The 26,985-nt window shown below is 40.1% G+C and overlaps 1 protein-coding gene across 4 annotated transcripts in view; it reads right to left on the bottom strand.

Annotated features, from left to right (window-relative positions):
- The window catches only part of fmnl3 (formin-like 3), a 40,161-nt gene extending 13,452 nt beyond the window's left edge, over positions 1-26,709 (bottom strand). For 2 of the 4 annotated variants that reach the window (XM_034696802.1, XM_034696804.1), the window contains exons 1-9: positions 26,122-26,672; positions 8,593-8,676; positions 8,384-8,464; positions 6,398-6,474; positions 4,189-4,272; positions 3,555-3,701; positions 2,541-2,649; positions 2,232-2,308; positions 1,735-1,828 (exon numbers count right to left, since the gene is read on the bottom strand). In XM_034696802.1, coding sequence (XP_034552693.1) covers positions 1,735-1,828; positions 2,232-2,308; positions 2,541-2,649; positions 3,555-3,701; positions 4,189-4,272; positions 6,398-6,474; positions 8,384-8,464; positions 8,593-8,676; positions 26,122-26,235 — 867 coding nt within the window. In that variant the 5' untranslated portion in view covers positions 26,236-26,672. Of the gene's footprint in view, positions 1-1,734; positions 1,829-2,231; positions 2,309-2,540; positions 2,650-3,554; positions 3,702-4,188; positions 4,273-6,397; positions 6,475-8,383; positions 8,465-8,592; positions 8,677-26,121 lie in introns of all 4 variants that reach the window. The other 2 variants (XM_034696803.1, XM_034696805.1) reach the window with 2 other exon arrangements.
- Between the last annotated feature and the right edge of the window lie 276 nt (positions 26,710-26,985).

Raw genomic sequence — 26,985 nt, 5'->3', positions numbered from 1 at the left:
CAGATTTCATATTTGAAATATAAATCTATAACATCATAATTTTTAGTTTAATTTGGGTGGACAGTTGAATTTAAAAAACAAAAGCATGCAGGCAAGTCCATGAGTATTCACAAAATTTAGAGCGGAAAGAAAGCTTTGCATTGCATTTCCTTGTAAAGAAGAACACAACAGGGCTGTGACTGTCAACCAAAATTTGTGTAAAGAATGGGTACAAATTGATGGAACTAAGAGATGAATCCAAGAGTCAAAATTTTCTTTTCTCTAAAGTGTTCAACTTGTTTTCTCATAGATTCCTGCTTGAAAACAAAAACACCAGAGAGAAAAGGCTGTATGAAGTATATTCCATACCAGAGAGATATGTATAATACATAATACAACAAATATCATAGGTGCTCTAAAGTCCTCTTTAGGTGCATTTCGGGGTCTTTTACCCCCAGAACTACTTTCCTCAGAACTAAAAGGTTCCTGTACCCCCATTGTTGTCTGTGTTTCGACCGCAGGCTGAAGTCCCGGTTACATTGTGCAAATCAGGCCAGTGACGTATGGAGAAAATAAATTATATTAAATAATATTTTGAAATCTTAATAAAAAACTAAACTAGTATGCATTTCCAGGAACTCCCTGTTTCAACAACTGTGTAAACTCCACAAACACCGTTACGTTCAGCTGAAAGTCCAAGGACCTTTGAAAAGTACTACCCCCAAAGCAGGGGCTTTTCAGGGGGGAGATTATCTACCCCCTGAACTATATTTAGATCCTGGTTCCTTCGGTCGAAACGCACGTAGTTCAGGGGTAAAGTCCCTAGTTCCAGGGTAAAGTTCCTGCGGTCGAAAAACGCCTTTTGTATGTACTTTGGTACAATCTTTCATGTGAAAAATTATAGCTTTAACATTATTTTTTTTCAACACGCTCCATGACTGAACATAATCCATCCCAAGAGTTTTGCAGTATGTTAACTAACGATGGCTTCTTCCATTTGCAACAACCGCCTCTGCTTATTTTCATAATTCATGGGAAAGACAGTCAGTATAAGAAAAGACAGGGAGCTGGTTTTTAGCCAGTTTCCTACACGAAAATACTCTGCTTCTGTTTTCCAAGTTATAAATAGTGTTTCTTTTTGTACTGGACGAATCATAAAAACCCTGCCAGTTTCTGGCAACCCTAGCAGCTGTGAATCTAACTCATGATTACTTGGATAGCTGTGGTTGACTACCACTGGCGGTATTTTTTGTGGAAAATCAAAGACCTGTCACCTTTTATTAAGTATTTAATTAACAAAAACAAAAAAAACACCACAACAGAAATACCATCTTGTTTTGACTAGTGGGTTGATTAGCTTCCAGGTCTCTCTGGGGCTTTCAGCTGGGAGGTAATTTTCTCATTCCGGTGTTAAGATGACTGTGCAGGCAGAAAGCGAGAGGCTAAGCAAACCTTTGTGGTCTGCTGGCTCTCATCAGGGACTTGATCCTTATCACTGTTCAAGGTTGGCTCACATCTGGTGTCTTAATGAGACTAATGACCTTAGACAGGCCACTGTAGAGCTTTCCTTGCACCCTCAGTAGACATGAAAACTCCCAGAAAGCCTCATCTTTTATCCCTCTACACTGACCCTTTATGCCTTCATGCGCTCCAGTGATGTGGGAAGTGATGGCAATTTAATTAATGTCAGTTGTGAACAGTGCAACATTGGGAAGTGATGGTCCAAATTTTCCCTAAAAAACCTTCTTTGGGCACCTCTTTAAAGTTGTCAAATGCTGAGAGGATGATCTCGTGACCTCCTCGGACGAGACAGACGGCGGCCAGCAGCTCCAGGACCAACGCTTTTGTCCTGGACATACAGGAGACACTCATTAATACAACATGCTACTTTCTCAGAATAAAGGTGGGAACCAGAATGTAGGTCCTCAACTCAAATGCAAACATTTCAACATAGAGAAGTTAAAAGCTATAAATCACACTGAATTTTATAACAAGTGTGGATCCTCAAAGTTTCTCAAGTGTTTACATTTCCACCCTTCATTATGAAGTGATCAGCCAAAGAGGTTTAGCAATAATCTGCCTTTGGTAAATATTCCTCTAACACCCTGTATCTACTCCTCTGATCTCCAACTTCAGAGGGAAGCTCAGCCCCGTGGAGAATGAGAGCATATCATATGAACTGGCTGCAGGGTCTCCCCCCTATTGTTTGAGCCAGACCTGCCTCTATGGAAACGAGGGGCCTTGGTTCTTACCGTGAGTTCTTATTGTTCAAGCTGAGAGCAATTTCATTGACTGCGTGCGCGTGAGACATGACCATATTGAAGCCGTACTGCGTGAAGGAGGGAGAGAGAGAGAGAGAGACAGAGAGAGAGAGAGACAGAGAGAGAGAGAGAGAGAGAGAGAGAGAGAGAGAGAGAGAGAGAGAGAGAGAGACAGAGAGAGAGAGAGCGCAGGATGTGGTTAGAAAAAAAAACAACTGTGAATATACAGACTGCACAGGAAACACAAAATCCTCACTTGTGTAACAGATGTAAAAGATGATGATATCACTGTCTGGTTACCTGGTAGTTCATGATAGCTCTCAAGCACATGATGCACACATGCACATCATCTTTTTGGCTCACGAGGCGAGAGTTCTTGATGGTTTTGCTGTTGGAAACAGTGCCATAGCTGCAACAGATTGCAAAGGTTAAAAACAGCAGTAGAGGTTTAGCCATCAAACGTTCTGTTTCACTTCAAATTTGATGCTTAATCAGCTTGGTGTATCTATTCCTGAAGTGTCTTTGCTGTTCATATGACTTGTGTTTTAAGTGTGGCATAGAGAGAGAGAAAATTACAGAGGACGAGGTCTGTCAGAAAAAACTTAGATGGCTTTTGAGGTCACAGATGCATTATGGGAGATGCCTGGTTTCCGTGTTGTCAACCACTGCTCTTACACAACTGTATTGCACAGTCATCATGTGTAAATAATATCACTTTTTTGTACAGTTTATAAATGGCTTTACATGTCTTATGATCCAGCATTTCTGAATCATATGAAACATTTTGTAAAGTAAAACCACACGTTACATAATCTTACACCAAAACAGATTCAGTGGTAATCTCAATCAAAATGCTGAAAGCCTGACTATTTTGCTGTTCACTCTGCTCCTCCTGCTTATTTACTCCTGGGAGACTTGACGCCTTGTGCCTCTTCATCTCCTGGCTCAGGGATGAAGAAGAGCATCACAACTGTCCAGCATATGCTTGCAGCTCACAGCTGGCTCTCATCTGAGAACAGTGCAGAGTAGACGCACATCTGGACAGATGAAGGAGGAGCACTAACAAAGAGAGTCTCACAGTGCAAAAGTTCAAGACTTAAGTTTTTATCTCTGATACTGCTCGTAATCTGAAGAGCCTCAAGTTCAAGAAGGAGGTCAGTTGATCACAAATCAACTATTCAGGCACTTTCTTGAAACAAAACAACACCAGAATAACTGGCTTGCATGCTAATATATTATTTGACATTCAATGTTAGCATAGCAAGGCAAAAACAGGGAAGGTAATAGCAGGGAAGCTAGCTGAGCAATACGTACCGAAGGACAGACTGGCGGGCTGAGCGCACCAGTGTGTTGCAGAAGGGTTGGGTGCCCATACTGTGCAGATCCTCAATGGACCTGCTCCAAGATTTAGCCTTGTCCAAGTATCCATCCTCCCCATTCTCCAGCCCCTCAAAATTCAACCTGGGCCACATACAGGCAGACAGAAAGACGGACAGATAGACGTACAAGCCAACACAGAGGAGCAGAGAGAATAGATAAGGAGGCATGGGGGAGGTTAGGTTAGCATCGCAGCTTGGTAGAGAGCCAGAGGTTATCACAAGAACTGTCATCAAGCTGCATGATAAAGCTCAGCACATATATTGTGTCCAATTCAGGCAATGTATCACTCTTCACCTCAAGCACATGTAGCTTCTGTCAGGAAACACATTCACTTTGGCAAGTATGCAGCAAGGCATACAAACACATCCAAAGAAGGCACAAATGCAGTTTTGCACTTTTTTAGATGCACAAGCAGTTTATTCCAGGCTTTAAAGGACTACAACGTGTTAACTCAGCAGCTGGATACACTGCCCAACCCAGTTCCTTATGCAAGTTTTTGGCTGCAGTAAGGAGAAATATAGAAGTGTGTAGAGTGTTTGTGTGTAAAAGTTTGTGCAGAGGTACTCACATGACAGCACACTGGGCAAAGGAGAGGTACTCCACCAGGACGTCAAGACCTCTGTTTTCATCATTGAGGAACTCCCTGACCCACCTGTGACGCACAGGAATAGACAGGAGTTAGCAGGGCACCAGTTTAAGAACACACCCTTATCCTTTAGGACAGTGTTTCAGCTATTAATGCAGAGAAGGGATTTTGATGTTATTCTAAGCTCCACAGATTATTCTTGTTGCCATCTTGTCTTGTTTTGAACATATATGCTATTCACTTATAGGGTGTGTTTGTCTTTTTAGGTGAAAGGACTCCTCAAAATGAAAAATAGAAAGTGTTTTCATTACAATGCTGTGATTTGAGGTGTAAAACCATGAAGACAAATGCATACGGTTCGATGTTAACTTTTATGTGTTGCACTTTTACACAGCTTTTTGTGCCTCTATATACAACATTCATGTGAAACAGGGGGGTTAACACACCACTTTACCTTCCGTTTCAGGCCAGATATTGAGGTTAAATCCGGTATGTCTGTCTGTATGCAAGCTTGTGTTTCTTTCCTGTTTGATTTTCACTTTCACACCGTGTTATCTCTCAAATGAATTTGAGAGTATCATTTTATTTCATTGCTACTAACTAAAACAATTTCAAAAAGCGCAAAATTAAGTAATTAAGTAAACTAATCTTATCAAGCAACTCTGAGTCCTCACTCTCAAAAAATGGAGGAACTTTCAGGAATGTCATGGAAAGTAAACTGAAGCAGGGCTTCAGGTTTCTTTTATATTTAATTCCACTTTTCTTGAGAGAGAAACAACTCCAAACAAAGGAATTCCCATTGCGACGAGAGAAAGAATGTGGAGGGCATATGGCTGAAGGAGCTGGGCTCAAGTCAAACCCCTGACAGTCAACAGTATTTGGTCTGCCTCCCCCACAAGACCCCCTTCACCTCCTCCCCACTTCTTCAGGGAACTCCAGGGGGGGACAGGATTGGGGTAAAAGGTTCTTAAAATAGTCTTGAAGTGCTGGCTACGGTGACAGTGTGCTGGCCAGCCAATGGTAAGACAGGCAGGAAAGCAATCAAGAGGCAAGTAGTGGAGGGAGGTGGAGGGAGGGAGGGAGGTGGGGGGAGGGAGGGTGGTGGGGAAAGGGAAGAGAGGTGAGGAGAAGAACAGAGGAAAGCAAACAAAGCAGTAAAGAGTAAAAAAACGGGTGCAGAAGGGAAGAGGAGGGGGTGGATAAGAAGGCGGGCTTGATCATCAGTTTCCTGTCTGCAGCCTCCCTCCCCTTTCTCCCTTCCTTGCCTCTGACCCCTCACTCCTTCCTCTCTCTCTCTTGCTCCCTCACACTCCCTCCAACTTCTCTCCAAGCAGTTGCTATTTCAGATTTTCTTGGCAATCTCAGGAATAACATATCAGAGAAGGTCCAGGATTCAGACGCACACGATAAACCAGCATCTGTTTCACTTAATCCCACCCACAAAAAGTCTACTGGAAATATATTTCTTCTTTTCTTTGCCTCTGTGTATTTCTGGGAAACACATCAAAACTGACCTGTATTGATGAACCTAATACAATATGAGTTATTCTTGAAACTCAATGAACTCTACAGTAAATCAAAGCCATTCTACAGGCTCCCTCTTGTTGTAATCAGTGGCAAGTCGTAGCAGCACATTTTTTATGTGTCATTATCTGTGTGACAAAGATTCAGAAAGCCAAGGATCAAGTCTGCAACACTGAAGATAAAGGCTTCAAAGGCTTACATAACATCCACACACACACTGAAAGCCCATTGTCTATTACAAAATAGCACAAAACAATACAAAAGGATTGTTTACTTTAAAATCTGACAAATGTGTAAACATTAAAGTATCCCTGAGTGTGTTTTTGTGCTTTTCATTGGTTTCAGCATTGGTCAACTTGGCTTCCTGTCCCTCTGGCAAACACAACAAAGCTTCCTGCTCAACACTATGGGGGAGTGGACGAGGCAGCACAATAGCTACCATCTGGGCATTATGAGGACCAGCTCTATGAAGTGGAGCTGCAGAGCTTGGCAAAGTTAAAACAATGGGGATATCTGGGCACCATAAGCACTGGGAGTCCCTGCAGCAGCTAGAGCACAGAGAAAAGACTATTCTTTACCATACTGATATGATTTCATTGGGCATTGTACACTGAGAAATACATTTGTGCAATCCATCAAAATACTGGGTGAGATAAGGATTGATTACCCGATGTGGTTTGTTCTCAGCGAGATCTCCAGCTCCCTTAAGACTTTTGTAGATTCCTGCACCCGCCTGCGAAACTTCTGCAACGCATTATAAGAACAAAGAGTTATGATGCAGTTTTATCAATATGTAGACACCACTATATGAGCAACAAAGGTTTAAGAATCCCACTGATTCAGAAATGTAGTGCTATAACAATTGCTGTTTTCGGAAGTATATCTGAAATATCTGAAAAGATATCTGAAATTAAAGCAGCAAAACCAAATAGGCCCTGAATTACCTTTTTTCAACTGTGTTTATGTGTCTTTAAAAGTCTATGATAAAGTCAATTGCACAGCATTTGTAATAACTATTTTTGGCATACTTTTCAAGCAGCTGCTAATGTAGTCGATGTAACTTAATCCCAAACTGTTTATTCAGGCTTTGCTAGATGAGTGACTGTATGTTGGTAGCTGCTTGCGTAATCAATAATGCAACTGAACCACAAATAGTTTTTCAAGTTGTGCTATACTTCAGATTCTTTGGTGTAGCTGTGGTTAATGGAGCTGATATTGGACTCATGCCCAAACTGTTGGTTCATTTGTTGTCAGGTAAGTTAAGCTGGTAGATAGTTAAGTTGTGACATACTCCAGTTTTCTGTTATGTTATCCTAGCAGCAACTAATAGAACCAATGATATTACTTTTTTTTAACATGAATTATGCTAGTATTGGCTAAAGGAGCTGATAATGTGACTCATTTTTCAACTCTTCGATTGTTGTAAGATGAGTCACAGCAGAAGCAGGTAATGTAGTCAAGGTTGTATTCCTGCCACCAATAGTTTGTCATTTTTTTGCTGGTTTATTATGCTTGTAGCAGCTATAGCAATGATATCGAATCAAAAACAGTTTTTTAAGTTGTGTCATTCACCAGCTTTCTGGTGTTTTATGCTCGCAGGACTTTAGGCAATAATATAACTTAACCAACAACGGTTTATCAATCTATTTAATGTGAGTTACACTATTAATGGCTAATATAGCTGATAATGTGACTAATTCACCAACTGTTCAGCTTTTGGAGGTGAGTTAATGTGCCAAGGAAACAACTCAGCTGCCAACATATTATCCTTTCTTTTGTCTGGTGTGTTAAGCTATTGGTAACTAATGTAACTGATGATGAAACGTAACAGCTAATTGCTAATTCATTATTCAGAGTTTCTTTAAGCAAGTAGTGGCAACAAAACTTCTTTTTCAATACAGTTTTAGTTTATTCATCTTATTAGGGTGTATTTGCTAGCAGAGGCTAATATAGCCATCAAAACTGCTCACAGTTTATACAGTTATTTCACTTGTGTTATGCTAGTAGTGGCTAATGTAGCCTCAAGTATTAATGGGCCAAGAGGTCTGGTAAGTTTCTCACCTCCAGATGTATTATTCTATTTCTATCTAGTTTCAAACTTGTGTAAAGACAATTAGTTCCCCTCTAAATGGAAACAACATTAAAGGCAAGCGGCAACCTCCGGTCTAAAAATATGAGTACAATGCGGAAGTGCTAAAAAACTGCCGGTCATCGAGGATCAGCCTGAGGCTTGCTCCGGAAGTACCGGAAACCACATACACACCAATTCAAAAAAGACGATCTTTACAGCAGAAATAAACATGTTTACAGCCTGGTACAAAAGACGAGTGTAGTCTGGATAGCTCATGTCTCGATTTGCACACACTGTATGGGGGGTAAAAAAAAATTCTAACCCAGCAATTTCTAAGATATTGAGATTACGAGTCTTCCAATGAGAGGCACAGCTGACTTGATTGGCAGGCTGGAACACTGTAGCTGTTGACTAGGAGGCTCAAAGCCCACCTCTTTACATCACACTCGCTCGACAGCAGCAATATGGCTACCGTCGACAATTGGCCTCAAAACAGCCCTTCAGAAACAGATGGGTGACGTCACGGATACTACATCCATATTTTATACAGGGTATGGTTATGGGTTGTGTGTACTGTCTCACCTTTCGTGTGACTCCAGGGTCTAGGTATCCTCGTAGCTTCTGGATGTAGGTGTGAGGTGGATTCTTTACCTGAAATCTCTCCTGAAAATAGACAACAGAGAAAGCATACGCAGTGTGTTTGTTGAAGTTGGTACATGATGAGTAAAATTATGAAGCCAGGTGTGTGTACATTGGTTTGGTAACTTATGAAAAAGGGATTTTGAACGCACCTGGTCGCAGATCAGGTCCCACTTCTTTTCATTGTCATACTGTCTGAGGAGGCGGGCTTTGTCTGGCGGCAGGTTCATAGAATTCTAAAAATACAAAAAGGAAGCATTAGTTATTGCAGCATAATTTTTTATTTTTTTTTTCTGTTTGATGACTTAGAGCAAGACCATGTGTCTATTACAGACTGTGCCTTTACAGACCTCTGGCGCCAACCGCAAAGCAGAAGCAACATTTTGGGGACTTACTCCATGACCTCACTTCCTGTGTTGACTTTTAGCATCCTGCAGCAGGAGATGATCTGCATCTCCTTGCTAAGACACACTTTACTGTTAACCACAACAAGCCACAATTAAAGAGCGAGCCTATTACCAGACCTGTCATCTAATCCCCTCATAAAGACTCTTGAAGACCCCACGACACGTCCTGAGGCAGCCACTTTACTGTGGCTCAATTTAAACCCTAAATGCTCTAATTTGTGTTTGGAGACCAGCCCACTGAAAGGTTTTATGCCCTTGTGACAACAGTAAAAATAACACAAACTATGCAACACAAGGTTTTGAGGTATAACTTCTTTCATGAAGTCAAGAGCTTGCTAACACTGGTTGACGTGGAAATCTTAAAAATAAGGAAGCACAACATTATGAGAGTGCTTGCCAACTCATGAAAAATAATACCTCAGCATTTCTCTTTGAAGAGACATGAGTGATTGTTTGCACTGGTAACTCTCATTTACACCCGAATCAAAAGTACCCATAAGCCCAGCCACAAACAGCCTGTCAGCCTGACTTTTAACCTGCAGCTGTAACTCCCATCTAAAACACAGCACCCTGTAAACCCATCCCAGGTCGGACATAAAGTTCACACTGGCATTTTGCCACTGGTAGAGTGTTTGATGGATGAAAAATGACATATTCTTGTTCCCATAACAACTTCTCAGTCTCTGGCAGGGCTTGAACATCTCACGAAACTGTTTCAAAAATAAGTTTTCCACATCAGGAGCACTTGCTCACTGTATCAGCCCATCATGAATCATTTGTCTAAAGAGGTCTGAAATAAGGAAACGCTGCTCCTGCATTTCTTTTATGCATTTTTTTGTTATAGTTCGAAAAAATGTGTTTTGGTTTGTTTGTCTTGAGTGATCACAAACTCATACAAACGTATTAAAAAGTCTGCTAAAAGCATTTTTAAAAATTTTTTATGTAACCTTTATTTTACCAGGAATAGTCCCATTGAGATACAAAGTCTATTTTACAAGGGAGTCCTGGCCAAGGCAGCAGCATAACAAGTTTCACAAATAGAACAGGACAAAACATATAGTAGCAAGTAACTATTACATCAATTTATAAATTAGCAGTGTTAAGCTCTAAAACATGTGCACAAGCTGATCAGATGATCCTTTATCCTAGTTTTAAAATCCTCCAATCGATTAAACATTCCAGTTTCAGGTGACCCTGAAGCTTAAACCAAGAAGAAGGAGCAAAGACATTAAAAAGCACTTTTACCAAAGACAGAGCGAGTCCGAGGAATGATAAAAAGAAATTGTCCATGGGACCTAAAACGACAGCAACTGACAACTTTAGGAATCAATAAGGAGCATAAATAAGACGGCAGCTCCTGTAGTATGGCCTTATAAAGAAAGATATACCAATATGCAAGCATAGCTAATGCAACAAAAAAAGCAGCACCATACAGAGCTTCCTATAACATGCTGTTACTGTAGGGGAAGGAGCTGCAGAGATCTTACATATGGAGCCTTAGACATAACCTGCTTTATAAATCCCACGCAGGAGAGAAGAGGCAACATGCATACCAGATGTCCAGAATTACAGGAGGAATGTGTGCTGTTTATAGTTGTAGTTTATACTAGTAAATTTTCTCTCATGTCTGACCCCCAACCTGCTCCCTCTCCTCCCCTATCCCTCCTGGGAGAAATTCTAGTCTTAAGGAAGGTCAGACTAGGAAGTGAGGAGACGTACCTCCCATCTATATCTGTCTCTAATACATTGTCTGTGTCTGAGCATATTTAACACAGGCTGCATACTTATACCTGAACTCTCTGTCACTTAAAAAAGACACCTGAATATGCTCTTTTTCTGTCTGGGCACAAAGCCTGGTTCCCTTTGTTTTCTTGGTCAGTCATGCATACTAAAGTGGGGCAAACAGGCAGAGAGCAAGGTCCCCATTTGTGGGAATGTAATTCTGAATAACTGGGATACATCCAAAGCCAACACACGTATACACAAAAGAAACAAGAATGTGCACACAAAGGCACAAAGATGATCATCCATCCTGTAAAAAAAAAAAAGATTAAAGGGACAAAAACATGCCTACTACTATTGGATTTGGAGAGAGTTATAGTTCTAACTTATAATTACATTCATTAGAGGTGAATAAAGTTGTAATCATTCCACAACATGTTACACACAGTCAGTAATGTAATAGGTGCCCGCTATTATGAGTGATAAAGATACACTGGGGACTTTGATGTTTCATACTGTTCTGCCTTTTGTCAGTTGGAGCCTCGGGTAGTGTAAACAAATACAGGTGGGACTGCGCAGATGAATACAGCACTACAAATGTTAAAAAGACTGTATAAGAAGCACTGCTGGAAAAAAAATGGAGGAAGGTAAGATGTTATTCCTACGACAGAGCAAAAAGCAGAGGGGATGTTTCCTTTCTGACTAGATTTGGGTAATTTGAGCCAAGTAACCCAATTTAGCTAATTTCATTTCACTTTCTCCCACAGCGATACAATCTTGCACTTCCTGTGTTTATAAGAAGCTAAAAAGATGTTGTTTTATGGGAGAGCTGGAGCAGGGTCACACTAAAATGGCAAGCCCATTTACGGGGTTAAATACTACAGAAATTCCAAAAATGTTTGGTGCTTGTTATGAAACCATGATGCCCACATATCTCTCTCCTCCAGTAAGGCCTTTCTTGTTCGACCTGCGTCTGGCCTGACAAAGGATTTCAATGTGGAGCTTTGTTATGATTTGGTGTGCTGCCATTCCCATCCTTTGACATTTGAGCTATTTTTTTCCCCAATAGAAAATCTCCAACAATGGCTGGTGGGCAGGGTCAGTGTGTTATGCCCTGTGGTGCTGCTGTGCAGAGCAGAATCCGGGTAAAACACAACAACAGCACACTGCAGGACCAGATGAACTGGTTCTATTATCACCGCTATCTCTGTAATCATTGAGTCCCCATTGTTAGCAGCAACAGGAGACCAGGTTTGCAAACAGAATGACAAACTGTTTAATATTAAACTCTAATAGAGTCAAATGCTTAGCAGACCACAATACATTATATGCTTGATCGTTCGTGAAGACTATTTAAAAATGTGACCAGGAAGCAATTCCACACTTTCTGACAGACTCAGTAAGTAAAAGATTACCCTAACAAATAATATATAGTGAAATAGTATTTCATTCAAAGAGTAATGAACAAACAAAGGAAACAAACTCAATGTGGGACAGGCATTAAGAGGTGAGAGGATGTCGTGGAGGAGATTTAAGCAGAGGAGCAACAGAGGCCAACAGAGAGGGCATATACTCTACAACAGAGAGAAACCTGAGCTTTGACAAAGACAGACTGAGGTTTGTAAAGACTCAACAGTTAAAGTAGTTGAGAGGGTCAGGTTTCTGGTTAAGGAGGCATGAAGAGTCCAGGAGAGTCATCAGGGACTCAGCAGAGCACTCCAGTCACGCACAGACCCCTGCAACAGAGAGGGGGGGATACTGCAGAGTCCAGGGTCACTGCAGACATCAGTGTCAACAGGGCAACTTCACCAGCCTCTAAACCAGACAGCTTCCTAATCCGAGCTGATTTACAACCAGCCCTGAGTCCAGCATATATGACCTGCGACTCCAGTCAGAGGCGTCCCAGAGAGACGAATGGAAAAGAGTGACAGGATGTTTCCCCCTCCATCTTTCTCACAGCTTCACACTTTCCATGAGGATAAGATATAACACCACAGCACTCTAGACTCAATTACTCTTCAAGTTTGAGCTCTTTGCAGAGGGAGCCTTATTGCCAAATGTTTCACTATAGGTCACTATAAAGCATGCAACAGAATTTTAAACCAAAGTTTCATTATCAGTTTCATTCTGTTTTTTTTTTAAGTCAGGAGGTTTATTTGACCAGTATTTACTTGGTATGTCAAAATGCCTTTTAGACAACAGAGCTAAGATATATGATTGTGATTGTTTTACAGTATTGTTTGAAAACGTACCTCTAGCATCATGGATTTAGTTTATGTAGAACTGTGGGGGTTTATAAGCAGTACAAATGGAATAGTTGTATGAACATGGAACAATTATTTACAAGTATAATCTAATTTCAGACTATAACACCCTACAAGTGGCCTAAAAAGCAAATGCATTCACTCTGATCTCTCTTTTGTGCTCCATCAGTGGGTTGGAAATGCAGCGTCTGTGTTTTTATCTACTTTGATTTGGTTTACACAGGCCAGACTAGTTGTCATCAGCTCAGAGGGAAATGAGTGGGTGGCTAAAGAGCTCAGGAGGCTGGACAGAGCCTGTGGCAGTTCAGACATTGAAGAGGCCCAGACAGTCTTCTTTACCCCCAACAAGTCTGAGTGTCTGCTCATCGGGGTGGGGTCCAGGGAGGAGAGGCACCACTACACTACCAGCTGCACTGCCAACATCAGCAACAATGCACTGACAATGGACTACCTAAACCCACAAGAGGTGTGGCAGGGTTATGTTTTAATTAGTTTGGCATAGTGTTGTGATTTCTGGATCCTTCGAGATTGTGTTTTAAAGAAGAAGTAAAAAATAAACAGATAAAAAATGACCAACACTAGCAAGAGTTGAAATAAGATGAAGTATGAACAATGGGGGAACAGTTTTGGATCTCATTTACAATTAAATGAGATTAAATGAGAAGACTTATACCTCTCACATACTTGCAGGCTAAGTTAAAAATAGATCAAAAGGTAGTTGGTTTAGCTGGCACCAAGACTTGAGACAAAGAAATCAATCAATGTTCAAAGGCACAAAATGATCCTAGCTGCACCAATAGGGCTAAATAATTAATAAATCAGCTTGTGTTTGTCAGGCCAGCCTCACTTTATTTCTTTAACATTTTCATAATTTGATAGAGATGCCCCAATTGTGAAGCTCTGCACAAATATTTAATAAAACATTTTAATTGATACCCAGTCCTGATATTTTGTTGTGTCCGGTTTTCAAATGAGCTCTGAGGTTTGATGTATTTAAACTTTTTCTAGTTGTCCCCACTTTTAAAATGTCACTTGGACAAGTCTTACAAATTGCATGCTGATCTTTATCAGAGATGGTGCAATTCACTCACTGCTGACATTTTCTTTCATGTTTGACCATGAAAACAAATCAGAGTTTGTCCAACAGGTGAGTTTTACTGCCCATTAAATACTCTCTTCTCTGAATTGGCGGTTAGGTGTACTTGATTACTAGCATCAAATGTACGCAGTAAGGATAAGATACAGATACTGTGGCTTCACTTTAATAAGGTGCAATTCGACCAAGAGTTTCGATGTCTTTTAGCCCCCAGAGCTAATTTCCCTGGAACTAAAAGGTTCCTGTGCCCCCATTGTTGTCTGCGTTTCGACCACGGGCTGAAGTCCAGAGTAGATTGTGCAAATCAAGCCAGTGACGTATGGAAATAAATTATATTAAATAATATTTTGAAATCTTAATAAAAAACTGCATAAATGTTCCTCTGTGTTTCAACAACTGTGTAAACTCCACAAACACCGTAACGGTTAACCGAAAGTCCCAGGACCTTTGAAAAGTACTACCCCCCAAGCAGGAGCTTTTCAAGGGGGGAGATTAACTACCCCTGAACTAAATTTAGACCCTGGTTCCTCTGGTTGAAACACATGTAGTTCAGGGGGAAGAGTCCCTAGAGCCGGGGGAAAAGTTCCTGCGGTCGAAAAACGCCTATAGACAGACATGAAAGTGGCAATGATCTTCGTATTTCTATTCAAGAAATTGAATAAGCTGATTTCCCAAAATAAAAAAATGTTATCTCACAATACAAGTAATAAAACCTTTGAATTGAGAATACATTTCATCTTTTTTCTTTTGGGCAACTCAAGCCCCAAAGAAACAGTTATTAAGCTCATGGAACTAAAAACTTTTATCAGCCTTTTCAGACCCTCTTCTGACATTCATTCTCTGACACTTTCTTTACTTTAGCATGAATTTAGAGACCAAGATAACCCTCACATATCTCAGGCCTGCTACTGTTATTACTTAAATACCAGAAAAAAACTCATCAGACTAAATGCGTTTTTCAACTGCAGGAACTTTACCCTGAGAACTAGGGACTCTACCCCTGAACTAAATGAGTTTCGACCGGAGGAACCAGGGTCTAAATTTAGTTCAGGGGTACTTCATCTCCCCCCTTGAAAAGCCCCTGCTTGGGGGGTAGTACTTTTCAAAGGTCCTGGGACTTTCGGTTAACCATTACGGTGTTGGTGGAGTTTACACAGTTGTTGAAACACAGAGGGAGTTCCTGGGAATGCATACTAGTTTAGTTTTTTATTAAGATTTCAAAATATTATTTAATATATATTTTTTTCTCCATACGTCACTGGCTTGATTTGCACAATCTACCCGAGACTTCAGCCCGTGGTCGAAACGCAGACAACAATGGGGGCACAGGAACCTTTTAGTTCCAGCGAAAGTAGTTCTGGGGGCTAAAAGACCCCGGAACTCTTGGTCGAAATGCACCTTAAATGTTCTTACGGTGATTAAAAGTACCAAAATATTTAGTTTAAGCACCTTAGCAATAACAGCAACATATTTCTTAAAAACTACACTGATCTGGTCACAAAGGAAAATTCTAGACCAGCACCTTAGGGGGAAGATGAGACCAGATGTCCTGTCTTGCTATCTGAAGAGGTTGGACAAAGCCAGGCCACTGATCCCTATCAGGAATGTAGAGCCAACAAGGAGTCAAGGAAAACACAGTGAGCATGAGAGCTGGCATTACTGTTTTCTTTAAGCATATAAATGTCGAAAAAAAACAATAAATGAAGGGGACACCCTGATTCTGTGCCTGAGGTGGATGGATTTAGTTCAAGATAAAGTGCCTCAGAAAAAAAGCAAGGAGACAAAATTAACTGCCTTCAGCCTTGTAAGACATACGAGGGACAGAAAGGGTAAATACATTCGTCATTTTGAAAATGTCATGCCCACATACGGTAGATTTTGACAACATGAGGTGGGGCTCAACCAGCAGGATGACCTGATTCAATGACATCATTTATGGTACACGTCAGGGTGAATCAGAGTCAGATGACAGCATCTGAATGTATTTCACCAGCTTTCATTAATGACTGTCAGAGCTTTTGTTTGGACTCCTGCTTTTCCTTCATATCGAAACACAATGAGAGGAGACAGGATGAGAGGCTCGGCTATTGTCGTCATGAGGCTGCGGGGACTTCCTGAACTCTTCAGGAAATTAAAAACTGGCCTGAGTAATGTCAGATTTGTAACTTAGCTGCTATGTGTTATACAAGCATGTGTGTGCGTGTGTTTTCGCACATCAACTCCAACAATGAATGAGTTGTAGGTGTTTTTTTACAGCTCCTGGGTAAGACTCCTTGATTTAGAAGTGACAGAATAGAGTGTGAGAAAACACTGCCCCCCTTTCTCTGAGCAGATATCCAATCACCCTATCGCTCTTTTGTAAGGTAACCTGAACCAGGCAATCACAACAAAGCAGGAGTCCTGCATAAAGACCAGGAGAGCCAACAAGGCAGATGCTACACCAGCTAAACTCTCTCCTAAGGTGGGACTGAAGTTGAAGGGGGGGCAGATAGCAGAGGGTAGACGATGTTTTTCCAACAGGACAAGAGGTGAAATTATCACCCCTCCCTGTCCTGGTTCATGTTTACACAGCAAATATAATCAGACTCAGTTAAGAGTGTGTTTATTGAGATATTAACATAACAGGTAAAGCAACTCTTTTGGATGCAAACGCAGTCTGCTCAAACAGCATTCCTGTGTCAGACCTAAAGCAGGTAGTAAGTAAAAACAATGAGACACAACTGATCTTATCACAGTTAACAATTACTTTTGATTTTCAAACAAAGGCATGACAGATGAGAAGACAATCTTATGGTAGTTGATTTGGCTCTTTGGTGTTACAGGTTGAGCTAAAGATAAGGATATTTGCCCAATACCTATATCAATATTTGTCCTAAATTAAGCTCCAAAAAGTAGTTTACCTAGATTCCAAGAACGTTTTTCGGATAATGTCCAATATCCAACCGTTAAAATAGCAAATGTGTCATTCCAAAACTCAAAGACATTACAGTCCTCATTATGTAAGTAAACGAACAGCAGATAATCCTCACATTTAAAAATCTTTAATGGTAATCTGCTGTCACTGTTAGAGCCCATCACTTAAAGTGAAGTTTTGATTGACTAACTTCAGTATTGTTGGGTTGTCTTTCTGTTTATTTTTTCATAACTGCCAAAGTGTTGTAATTTGTTTGTTTTTGTCTGTAAAGTTAGTAATGTTTGAATGTCCTTTATGTTTTCTAACAAGAAAACGATCAATAAAAATATGTATAAAAAAATAAATAAAAAAATAAAAATCTGTAATGGTTAAAAATCCATCACACAACTCAAACCTCTGAGTGTTCAAGTCCTGTTAAATGTTAAAATGTTGGTTTAACTGTGACATTATTTACAGCTGTGATAGTGGTATGAGGTTTGCATTTGCTTTCTCCTTCTGCTCCCTCTCCATCCTCCTCTCTTCTCCCATGAACTCACATCTTCTGGATAGTGACCCATGAGTAATTGTTGAGAGAAATAACTTTCCATCTTCGGTCACTTCTATACCGCGCAAGACTAAATGGGCATTCCACAGCAAACCAAAGAAACAGGAAGTTGGAGTTTTTTTGCTTGATACATTAAGAACCAACTCCCAGAACACTTTTGCTAATCTGTTCGTTCACACGATGACATAACTGTGATGAAACATAGTGATAGCTGTGTTCAAGACACAGGCGGTTATTATCCCAAGGTTCTTTGAGTCAGAGTAACAGCCACAGCTTTAGATAAAGATTCCCAAAGTCTTCTGAAGCCAGACGTTTCTCAAACTTCAAATGAGAAAGAACTTAAACATAAATTTGTTTACATGAGCTTATCCAGCAAGTTTTTGACATCCACACAACAGTGACATCAATCTGTTTCCACCTGACAACCCAACCCTTGAGACTCATGTATCGAGGAAGTATGCACACAAACAAAGATATGAGTGAGGTAAGAACAGAGCTATAAATAAATACTACAAACTGATTATGAATCAGAGGCATTCGTTCAATCCGGTGTGTCGAACATCCTGTTTGTTCTCTGCTGTACATCCGTACATGGGCCCAGGGAAGCCCCTGCCAACAGGAGATATACATAGGGAATGTCAGGAATGCAGGTACATGAATGCCTCAATAACTCATGCTGGCCGGGCCTTTTGACACACTGCCCAGTAAAAAAGATGAAGGTCAGACTGAGAGAAAAGAGCGACAAATCTGAGCCTGAGCTGTGAAGAAGTTAAAGGTTTAAATCAAGTGAACAATCTGAAGATGCATCTTTCTCTTTTGAGGTTTGGGTTTGAGGGAGGGAGGGTTGGAGAAATGGTGCAAATAAAAGAAAGAGGAACAAAAACTAAAACCAAGAGACAGTCAAAATATGCAGAATTCACATGTGAATCACTGAGAAGGTCACACATCTTAAAAAGTTCCCCTTTATCTCCTGTGATGACTTGATGAATGTGTTACTGTAAGAAAGCAGAAGTAGAAGTCTTCAGAAATGACAAAAAAAAAGTGGCGACCACAAGTCCCAGGAAAAGGCCTGAAAATAATAATTACATCATGTCACTAGTTAAGCAGCATCAAGCCAGAATCCACTTTTAATAAACGGGCTTACAGTGTTTTCTTTTTTTTGTTTGTTTGCTTGTGTGTTTGTTTGTTTTTGTTTGTTTTGTATATTCTACTACTTAACTTGTTTTTGGTACTTTCATTCCTTTTATTATTAGTATTTTTTTGTTTGTTTATTTATTAATTTATCCGTTTTTTTTTTTTTTCTTGTACGATTATATTTTTATTTCCATGTGTGTGTGTATGTATGTATTTGTATATGTATGTATTTGTATATGTATGTATGTATGTATGTATGTATGTATGTATGTATGTATGTATGTATGTATGTATGTATGTATGTATGTATGTATGTATGTATGTATGTATATGGGTGTATCTGGATGTATCTGGATGTATATGGATGTATATTTGTTTTTTTTGTTTTTTTTCTATACTTATTGCTCTTTTATCTTTTCTAATTATCATTATTTTTTGATATTCACCTACTCATCGTATTGTAATTTCACTATTCTTTATTTTCCTGTTTGAGTACTTGTCAATCTTTTATTTTAAGTTACTATCACATATTATTGGCTTTTTTTTAAAAAAAATTATTCATTTACTTAATATGTTTCTTATACAAAAACGTCACTTTCTTGAATTGTTTGCACTGATCTTTTTTTTGTAATGTGTCAAAATCTAAATAAAAAGATCTTTGAAAAAAATAAAAAATAAACGGGCTTACAGCGGTTCTTCTGAGCGTCTGCATGAAAAAAAGGATTGAAGCAGCACAAAAGGCACCAGGGGATGAGGCCCCCTTTCTAAAACAACACTGACTGACAGACTCCCCATTGTACTGAGGAGGAAACCACTTCTCCAACTTACAGCCTCGGTGCAGCTGCATTAAGAGCAGCATGCAAACCCCCACTGTCACGCACAAATGCACACTAACACACTCATGCACAAACCCAAAAACACTAACATATGCATATAAATGACAAACACATGCCCTTCCTTTGAATAGATGAATAAATCCAGATCCACACTTTTCAGTGATGTGCACAAACAACTAATGTCTTACTTGTTGCTCTTTATAGAGCTGTGGAGTTGAAAAGAACAAATAAACAACAAAGCACAAAACACGTGTCCTCATAACTGTTGTTCTGTCCAACTTTAGTTTTAAAAGTTTGACATTTTATTAGTTATACTTGCTTGCCAGCTGTGATCTAGATGAAAAGCCCAATACCTTTTCCATATCTGTATGCTTAATATGAAGCAGCTATTACAAGGTTAACTTAGCAGTAAGAGTGGAAAAGCTGGAAATAGGTATCCTAGTCTGTTCAACCACAATGTGTTGTGGTTTCAAACAAATGTAATGTCACAATGAATGAACTTAACATAAAGACAGTTGTCCCTTTTGCATTGTGATATGTCTGCTAGGCTAACTATATATCTACTGAGAATTAATTGACCTCCATGTCTAAGTCTCTAAAATAGCTTGACATTAAGGTTAGAAGCTGGAAATATCTAACCAGCTCGATCTAGTTTTTCTGACTACAATTTTCTGTTTTTACACTTTGGTTTTGTATTCAAAATAAACTAAATATAATGGGACAGTTGAGAACATAGGAGGCAAGCTCTTGCAGTGTCAACAAGAAAAACAATTAGCATATTTTCCCAAATGATGACCATTTCTTAAAGGTTAGCTTGGCATTAAGACCAGAAATAGTTCAGTTAGCCCATCTACAATTTGCTGTTTTAACTGTTTTTGTTTTGTGTTTAACCCTCCTGTTATGTTTGTTTCTCTGGAACAGAAATAATGTTCCTGGGTCAATTTGACCCAGGGCATATTCAATTATCCAAAAGTGTCGGAACGCCAAAAAATCCCAATACAATTTTTTTTTAATCTAATTTTTAACTCCATTACTAACCATTTAAATCAAGATTTAGTCCATTGGTGTTCTTTAATCCTTAAAAGATCATGGTTCAATGAGGATAACTCACTCGTTTATCATTAAAATTAATGTTAAAACTTTGTTCAATGTACATTGGAAAGCACTCAATATAAATACAATAGTTTTACATGACATAGATTTTTGTTTATTTTATTATACATTTTGAAAATTTTCTGTGGTTTTGATAAATTAACACGACACCTCTTCTGTCACATGCTGCCCTTGGCTGTTTGTTGTTGCTTGATAATTACCATAGGCACACAAAGTGGTAAAGACCTCCTTGTTGAACAACATATTTTTTCCTATAATAATTATATTTTATGAAAAATATACAAATTAGTGGACATGTTATATCTTCCCAATCATTGTCTTTAACTTGACCTTTGCTTCCCCAAATAACTGCACAGAAAAAAGTGGAGGAGCACTAAAACTCCCCATAAAGCCAACTCACATCCCAGAACTATAGCTCGAGGGTTGAGAGAGCCAGGTGGACAGCCTTGTGCTGAACCCCCCATGTCTGTCTACTTGCCTGCACTGAAACAGAGTTAACTGTGCATACCCAACTCCCATAATCCCCCTCTTCCCGGGACGTAGTGGTGGGTGGCGAAGCCAGATGTAGGCTGCAAACTTTCCCAACTTCAGTGACGTAACAAACATTTTTCTCTATTCAGAAAGGAGTAATGGTGTTGATGAGAGCGAGAAAGGGAGTGGTAGACATACTAAGCACATAAATAAACTGCAACCACCATTAAACACATAAAAATGATTTAGGTTTATGCCCAATAAATGCATCGCACAGCTTGACTCCATTAGTTCCACTTGAGTGGCATCTATCAGACACTGCAGCTTTCTTTAGACTTCACACAAAAAACAGTGATGTCAGACAAGGCAACAGAGTCACATTGTCGGCATGTCTGATTTTACAATCACTGACTCCACTTCATCTGTAGTTTTCCCAGCATTTGCTTGAGAGAGATCTCTCTTGAACAATCAAACCTCAAAAGAAAAGCTGAGACAGCGCATCCATGCATGATGCAACTCTATGTCAGAGTATAAAAGATGTGGAGAGTTGAGCAGACTCAGACAAATCATTAAGAATGGTTTCCAATGCAATCAAGTGGTGGAAAAAAAAATCCCATGCTGCTGCTCTAACAGCTCTTAAGTATGTGTGCGCTGTTAAAAAATGTTGGTAAAGTCATTACTACCGAGAACAGTGGCAGACCGCCAGTTCAAAGAGAATTTCCCTCTGAGTTCTCCTGTGGCCTCGGCCTAGACTAGACCGCAGGAATCCAGCGATTGGATTGGTGCTCAGGCACTTTGAAAGAGGATCCCAGGCCAGACGTGCACCTTTAGAAAAAAACACTCACTCATCTCACATCCATCTCATAAGGCAAACTCATATGGAGAAAGTTATTTGGGGAGCAGACCTACAGTGAGAGGGATTCAGGGAATGGGAAGCTAGGAAATGCTGACTGGATGAGTGAATGAGAGGTTACATTTCCAATGGAATTACTCAACGCCAAATATCTAAGAGAGAAAGGACAAAGAGAAGAGAGACAGCCAAAACTATACAGAAAGCTACCAAGGACCAAGATATCATTTGTGGATATGGCCTCTGTGTTGTGCATATACAGTATCTATCTGTGAGGTCTACTGTAGCTTTACGTGTATGATTATCTGAACTGATGGCATGTTATGCACCCATAACACCCTGCAGAAACACACTTCATATTGTAAAGCAAACCAACCACAACGCCTGTTGGCTACAATGCAGTTTCCCCTGTAAAAGGAAGAAAGGAAAATGCCAGGCAGCTGTTTCCAGCCACAAAAGACAGAGCTGAAGTTGTTTCTGAGGATGCTGGACAAAAGAGACGAAAGGGAGACGATGCCTTTAGCACATGCGGCCGGTTAGAACTGACCCAGGCATTTTATTAGCAGAACGCAAGAAGCAGTCGAATCTAAACCCAAGGGGGGTTTGAGCCCCTCCTCCACACCCCGTAGCCATCTACAGTAGAGGCGTCCTGTTAAAGTCATTAGCCTGGGGATATTACTACCGAGTCGAAGGCTCCTGCACCTATGACATCATTATGGCTGCTGTTAGTCCAGTGGGATGTCTGCAGTGTCTGAGAGAGGAGAGTAGTCCTGCCATGCAGAAGTAGACACATCCATTTACATCAGTGTGTCATCATGCAGGAGGAAACACTGAGAAGAATTTGACAAAGTTTTACTCCCAGACTATTTTTGGTGCACTTGATACTTATGAAAGAGATCTATAGCCAAGGTCAGACAACAAGTCCAAGACCTTGTCATTCTGAGGAGCTCCATCCATGAAGACAGAGGCTTTTGATGTCTCTTTATCTTACAATGAGGGGCGACCAGGGCGGAGAGAGGAGCATTGTCTGATAAGAACACTAAAATATACAAGCATGTTGTTCTTTCTCACAAAGTAAAGGAAATCTGGAGCTACTGTGGGGTAGGGCGGGGTGGGGTTAGAGGGGTTGAAGACTTCTCCCTGTTCAAAAAGACACAACTGAAATGTTGAGTCTACTGCCTCTTGCATAGAGATCATGTGCTCTGCACGGCTGAACATAATAACAGGGATTGACTTTGTGTTGCAGGCAAGTTAAACAAATGCAGACTGTACCGGTCTCTAAGCAGGATGCATGATGATATTTTTTTCTCTTTGGGAAATGTGATGCATACACAGAAATACCCATCAGTCACATGGAAACCTTCACGTTCATCTAAAATCCCTCATGCAATGAGTCATTGAATAAAAAAAAACCCGATTTGAGCTGCCATATTAACTCTAAAAGTGTAGTACAGTAGAGCAGAACTGTCACAATGACTGAGACTTAGCTCAGCAACGCCATCCAACAGGTCTTAAATGTCTCCTTGATGTGTTGGTCTCTTTTCATTAGGGCTTTACTTTCTAGCTACTGAAAGCTCTGCAAGCAAAATATAGTGCTCCAGAAAGATGGAGGCTCCACAAACTGTTCAGGAATGAGACTTTGTGAGTAATGCTGTGAAGATCCACCTCTCTGCTGCTGATGCTGTAATTAAGGTATTAAACAGCTGAAAATCAAGGCAGGGTGTGGTAGAGTCGAAATGAGGAGTGAGAAGAACAAAATAAGCACCTGTGGGAAACAAAAACTAAACAAGGAGTATAATACCTATGTTCTAAAGCGTTCTGATTTTTGTATTTCTGTTTGGATATGGGTGGAGCAGAAGCTCAGATAGGCAACTCAAAAAACAAGTCCTGTGAGTGACTAAAATGTTACTCCAGTAAATGTAAAGAATGTGACTCTTTTGAAGGACTTTCTCCCTCGGTGCTCAGGCCTCAGTAGCAACATGATGTAACTATCGAAGATATACTGAAACCTAAACGGTTCTTTGGTTCTCTAAAGTGTGGCAATGAACGATACAGAAGCAAATTGCATATTTTCACATAACGTAAAACTATTGCTTTACTGAAGGCCAGTCCTCTCTTGTTTTCTAATAAATTAGTTTTTCTTTGGTAGCTTAAATTGTGCTTGGAATCTGATTTCCTTGTCTTTATGCACAGCTAGGCTAGCTGTCTCCAACTGTTTGACATCCTTTTCATGTTCAGCTAAATAAAGCACACTGCCTTTCTATTCAAACTTTAGCAGGAATCCAATAAGTTTTAGCATTTCCCAAATGTTAAAACTCTATACTACCGATCAAAATCGATTTAAGTGAATAGCCTTTTATTTGTGATTCAGCTTGTTCATTTTCTTGATCAGTAGATCTATAATCTGGTCGCTCAAATGTCAGAACAAAGTCAAAATGTCTTGGTTTATATCTTCCAGTGCTCTGATTTGTGTCATTAAAGTCCCAAACTCAGAGACTCTCAGTGAATATATCTCAAAAGATTTACAAAAAAAATACATAGATAAAACAAAATAGAGACACACTGCAGGAGTGGAACTTGAAAATTTGGGGTACCTATGCTCAAATTAAGTCTCATGTGATTAAAAGATGGTCCACACAGTTGTGTTTATCAACAATATTGCATCGAATACCTCACTGAGATCTTTCCAAGTCTGCAGGTGACCAGTGGTGGACAGTAACAAAGTAAATTTACTTGAGTACTGTACTTAAGTACATTTACGAGTATGCTCTAGTTACTCACTACTTTAGCTTTGAAGTCAGCTCATGAATTTCCTTCTCTTTTCTTAAATATGATCCCTAAGACAGTAAAATGTGTTTGTGTAGTTCTGTTTGTCTCAGTGGTTTAGTCATACCTGTATATCTCCACGGTTGAACGTGGAGCAAACACAGAGCTAATTTCACTCAGATCAGGCAGTTCATTTAGAGGTGGTAATGAGGTCTATAATTCTCCACCTGAGCACTCATGGTCATATCTTCAGCCCGTGTTAGAGGTTTTTGAAATGAAGAATGATACGTATCGTTTAAAATGTTCTCCCTGTTTCCCACTCTGCACAAACATATAAACATTCACTGTCCAAGCTGAGAAAGTTTGTTGAGCTACGTAACATTTGTTTAATTCTAGATGAACATTTCAAACTAAGTTGTCTGTGCTTGGAGTAACTTAGTGTCTGTTTTTATTCCATGGTATAGTTTTTAGAGATTTCAAGTAATGTTTTTTTAATAAACATGATGTAACAGAATGTACTTCTATGTATTCTTGACTGCACTTATGTATTGTGAAAATACAATGTTTTGATATTTAAGAAGTACTTTGAATACTTCATTATTTTTCAAAAGCAAGTACTTCAGTACTCTAACTCAAGTAATAATTTGACAGAACAACTTTCACTTGTATTTGAGTAATACTTTACCAGAAGATATACTTTGACTTAAGTAATGAAGCTGAGTACTTTGTCCACCACTACAGGTGACCAACTGAGCCACCCACTCGTGAACTTTGGCGTCAACTATTCTCAGAAGAGCTCTGGACCTGTGATTGACTGGGAAAAGGAAAGAAAGGTATAAAGTCCATTGTTGCGTTGTGTCAATTTAAGAAATGTCCCCTTGACGTAGGATGACAGATTCACTTGACTGTGTTGAGAGTCGGTAAAAGTGGGTGTTGACTGTGTGCTCATTATTACAAAGCGCTCAGACAGCTCAACTCCAGCCTGATGTGGAGTGTGGGGAGAGCGAGGAGAGGGGGGGGGGGGGGGGGGGGGGGACTCTCCGGGTGTGGGAGTTTTGGGGGAATTCAGAAAATGTTGTTTTCAGATACTTTGCCTGCAGTGAGAAAAGTTGTTTTAATCTCGAACTGAGACTATCGTGATGTGCTCTGTCAATAATATTAACATCAATGTCTTTTCTGCCTGTGTTAACATCAAAATACACGCACTCTCTCCCCCAACTCCCTCCATGCTGCGTTCACTGTTTGCCACTTCAGCCAAACGCTGAGTTGTCTGACTTTAGGGGAGACAAAAGAACCACAGGAGAGGGGGGACAGCAGGAGTATGAGGGGCGGGACGGCACAGGTCGCCTCATCAGAGGTATCAACAGCTCATCATGGACGATCAATACAGAGAAAACCAAATACACATACACCTTAAGACCAGAATTAAACTCTTACCAAAGAAACAACACCCATTGGTTATGTTGGAACCTTTGAATTGTGAATCAAATTCCTTAGAATTAAAATAAAAGAATCGATCAAATTTGAGTAATCTTACATATCTTTGAGACTGAGGTGAACTTACCAAAACAATGGCAAACTTCTCCTCCAGCTCGGTGGGGTCAGGCATGGGTACCTTCAGAGGCATAATGTGATGCTTCATCTCCGACTGGCCGTCCACACTTTCTATATTACCCATTTTGTCCCAGATGTGCTGTAATCCTCTCTAGTCCACTCTGTAAATCCTGTAGCGTCTTTTAGTGATGATAATCCAGGTCAGACAATCAAAACTCTCAAAAGTAGTCCAACAATTTCATAAACGTATTAATCCAAGTCGTCCACTTCTGGAGATAAACAGCTGACAGTGAAGTAATCTCGTGTTACTGACCATACATGCCATTTACAGTTACCATCGCGTTTAGTTTTCCTTTCAAAAACTTACTTTCAAAAGAAACAATCAAAAAACAGCTGCCTTGTCCTCCAGAAAGTAATTTTAAATGTGCCAAGCCAATCCATTACTTACAACAGATTTCCACTCACGAGAGAAAACTTTGAAATGCCGACAAACAGTTACTTTTACTGCTGAACTTTCTTGGCTACGACGTGTTTCCATTCATTATTGTTGTGTGATCCTGATTAAGCCCTTTGCTGCTGCTGCCTCCACTCAGAGGGCAGGTTTTCTTCTCTAGTCCCGCCCCCTACAGGAGGGGAGGCGCTCCTGTTAGTAAGACGTCCTGTCAGTCTCATCTCTGCTGCCCTTCCCCTCACATCTGTAGGCAGTGTGCCCACATGCAGCTGGAAGGAATAGTGAGGGTTCTTCGGCATTTTATCGCCCCCTGGTGGCAATATATGAGTACGACTTACATTATCCCTTCAAAAAACATATTCCTGAGCCGTTTAAAATATCATACTCTCTACTTAACAGTGGGGGACAAAGTACACAGCTTCA

This window comes from Notolabrus celidotus, chromosome 11, assembly GCF_009762535.1.
Source record: "Notolabrus celidotus isolate fNotCel1 chromosome 11, fNotCel1.pri, whole genome shotgun sequence".
Lineage (NCBI taxonomy): Eukaryota > Metazoa > Chordata > Actinopteri > Labriformes > Labridae > Notolabrus > Notolabrus celidotus.
The sequence above is the reverse complement of the archived record's forward strand: the minus strand, read 5'-3'. Positions and strand labels throughout refer to the sequence as shown.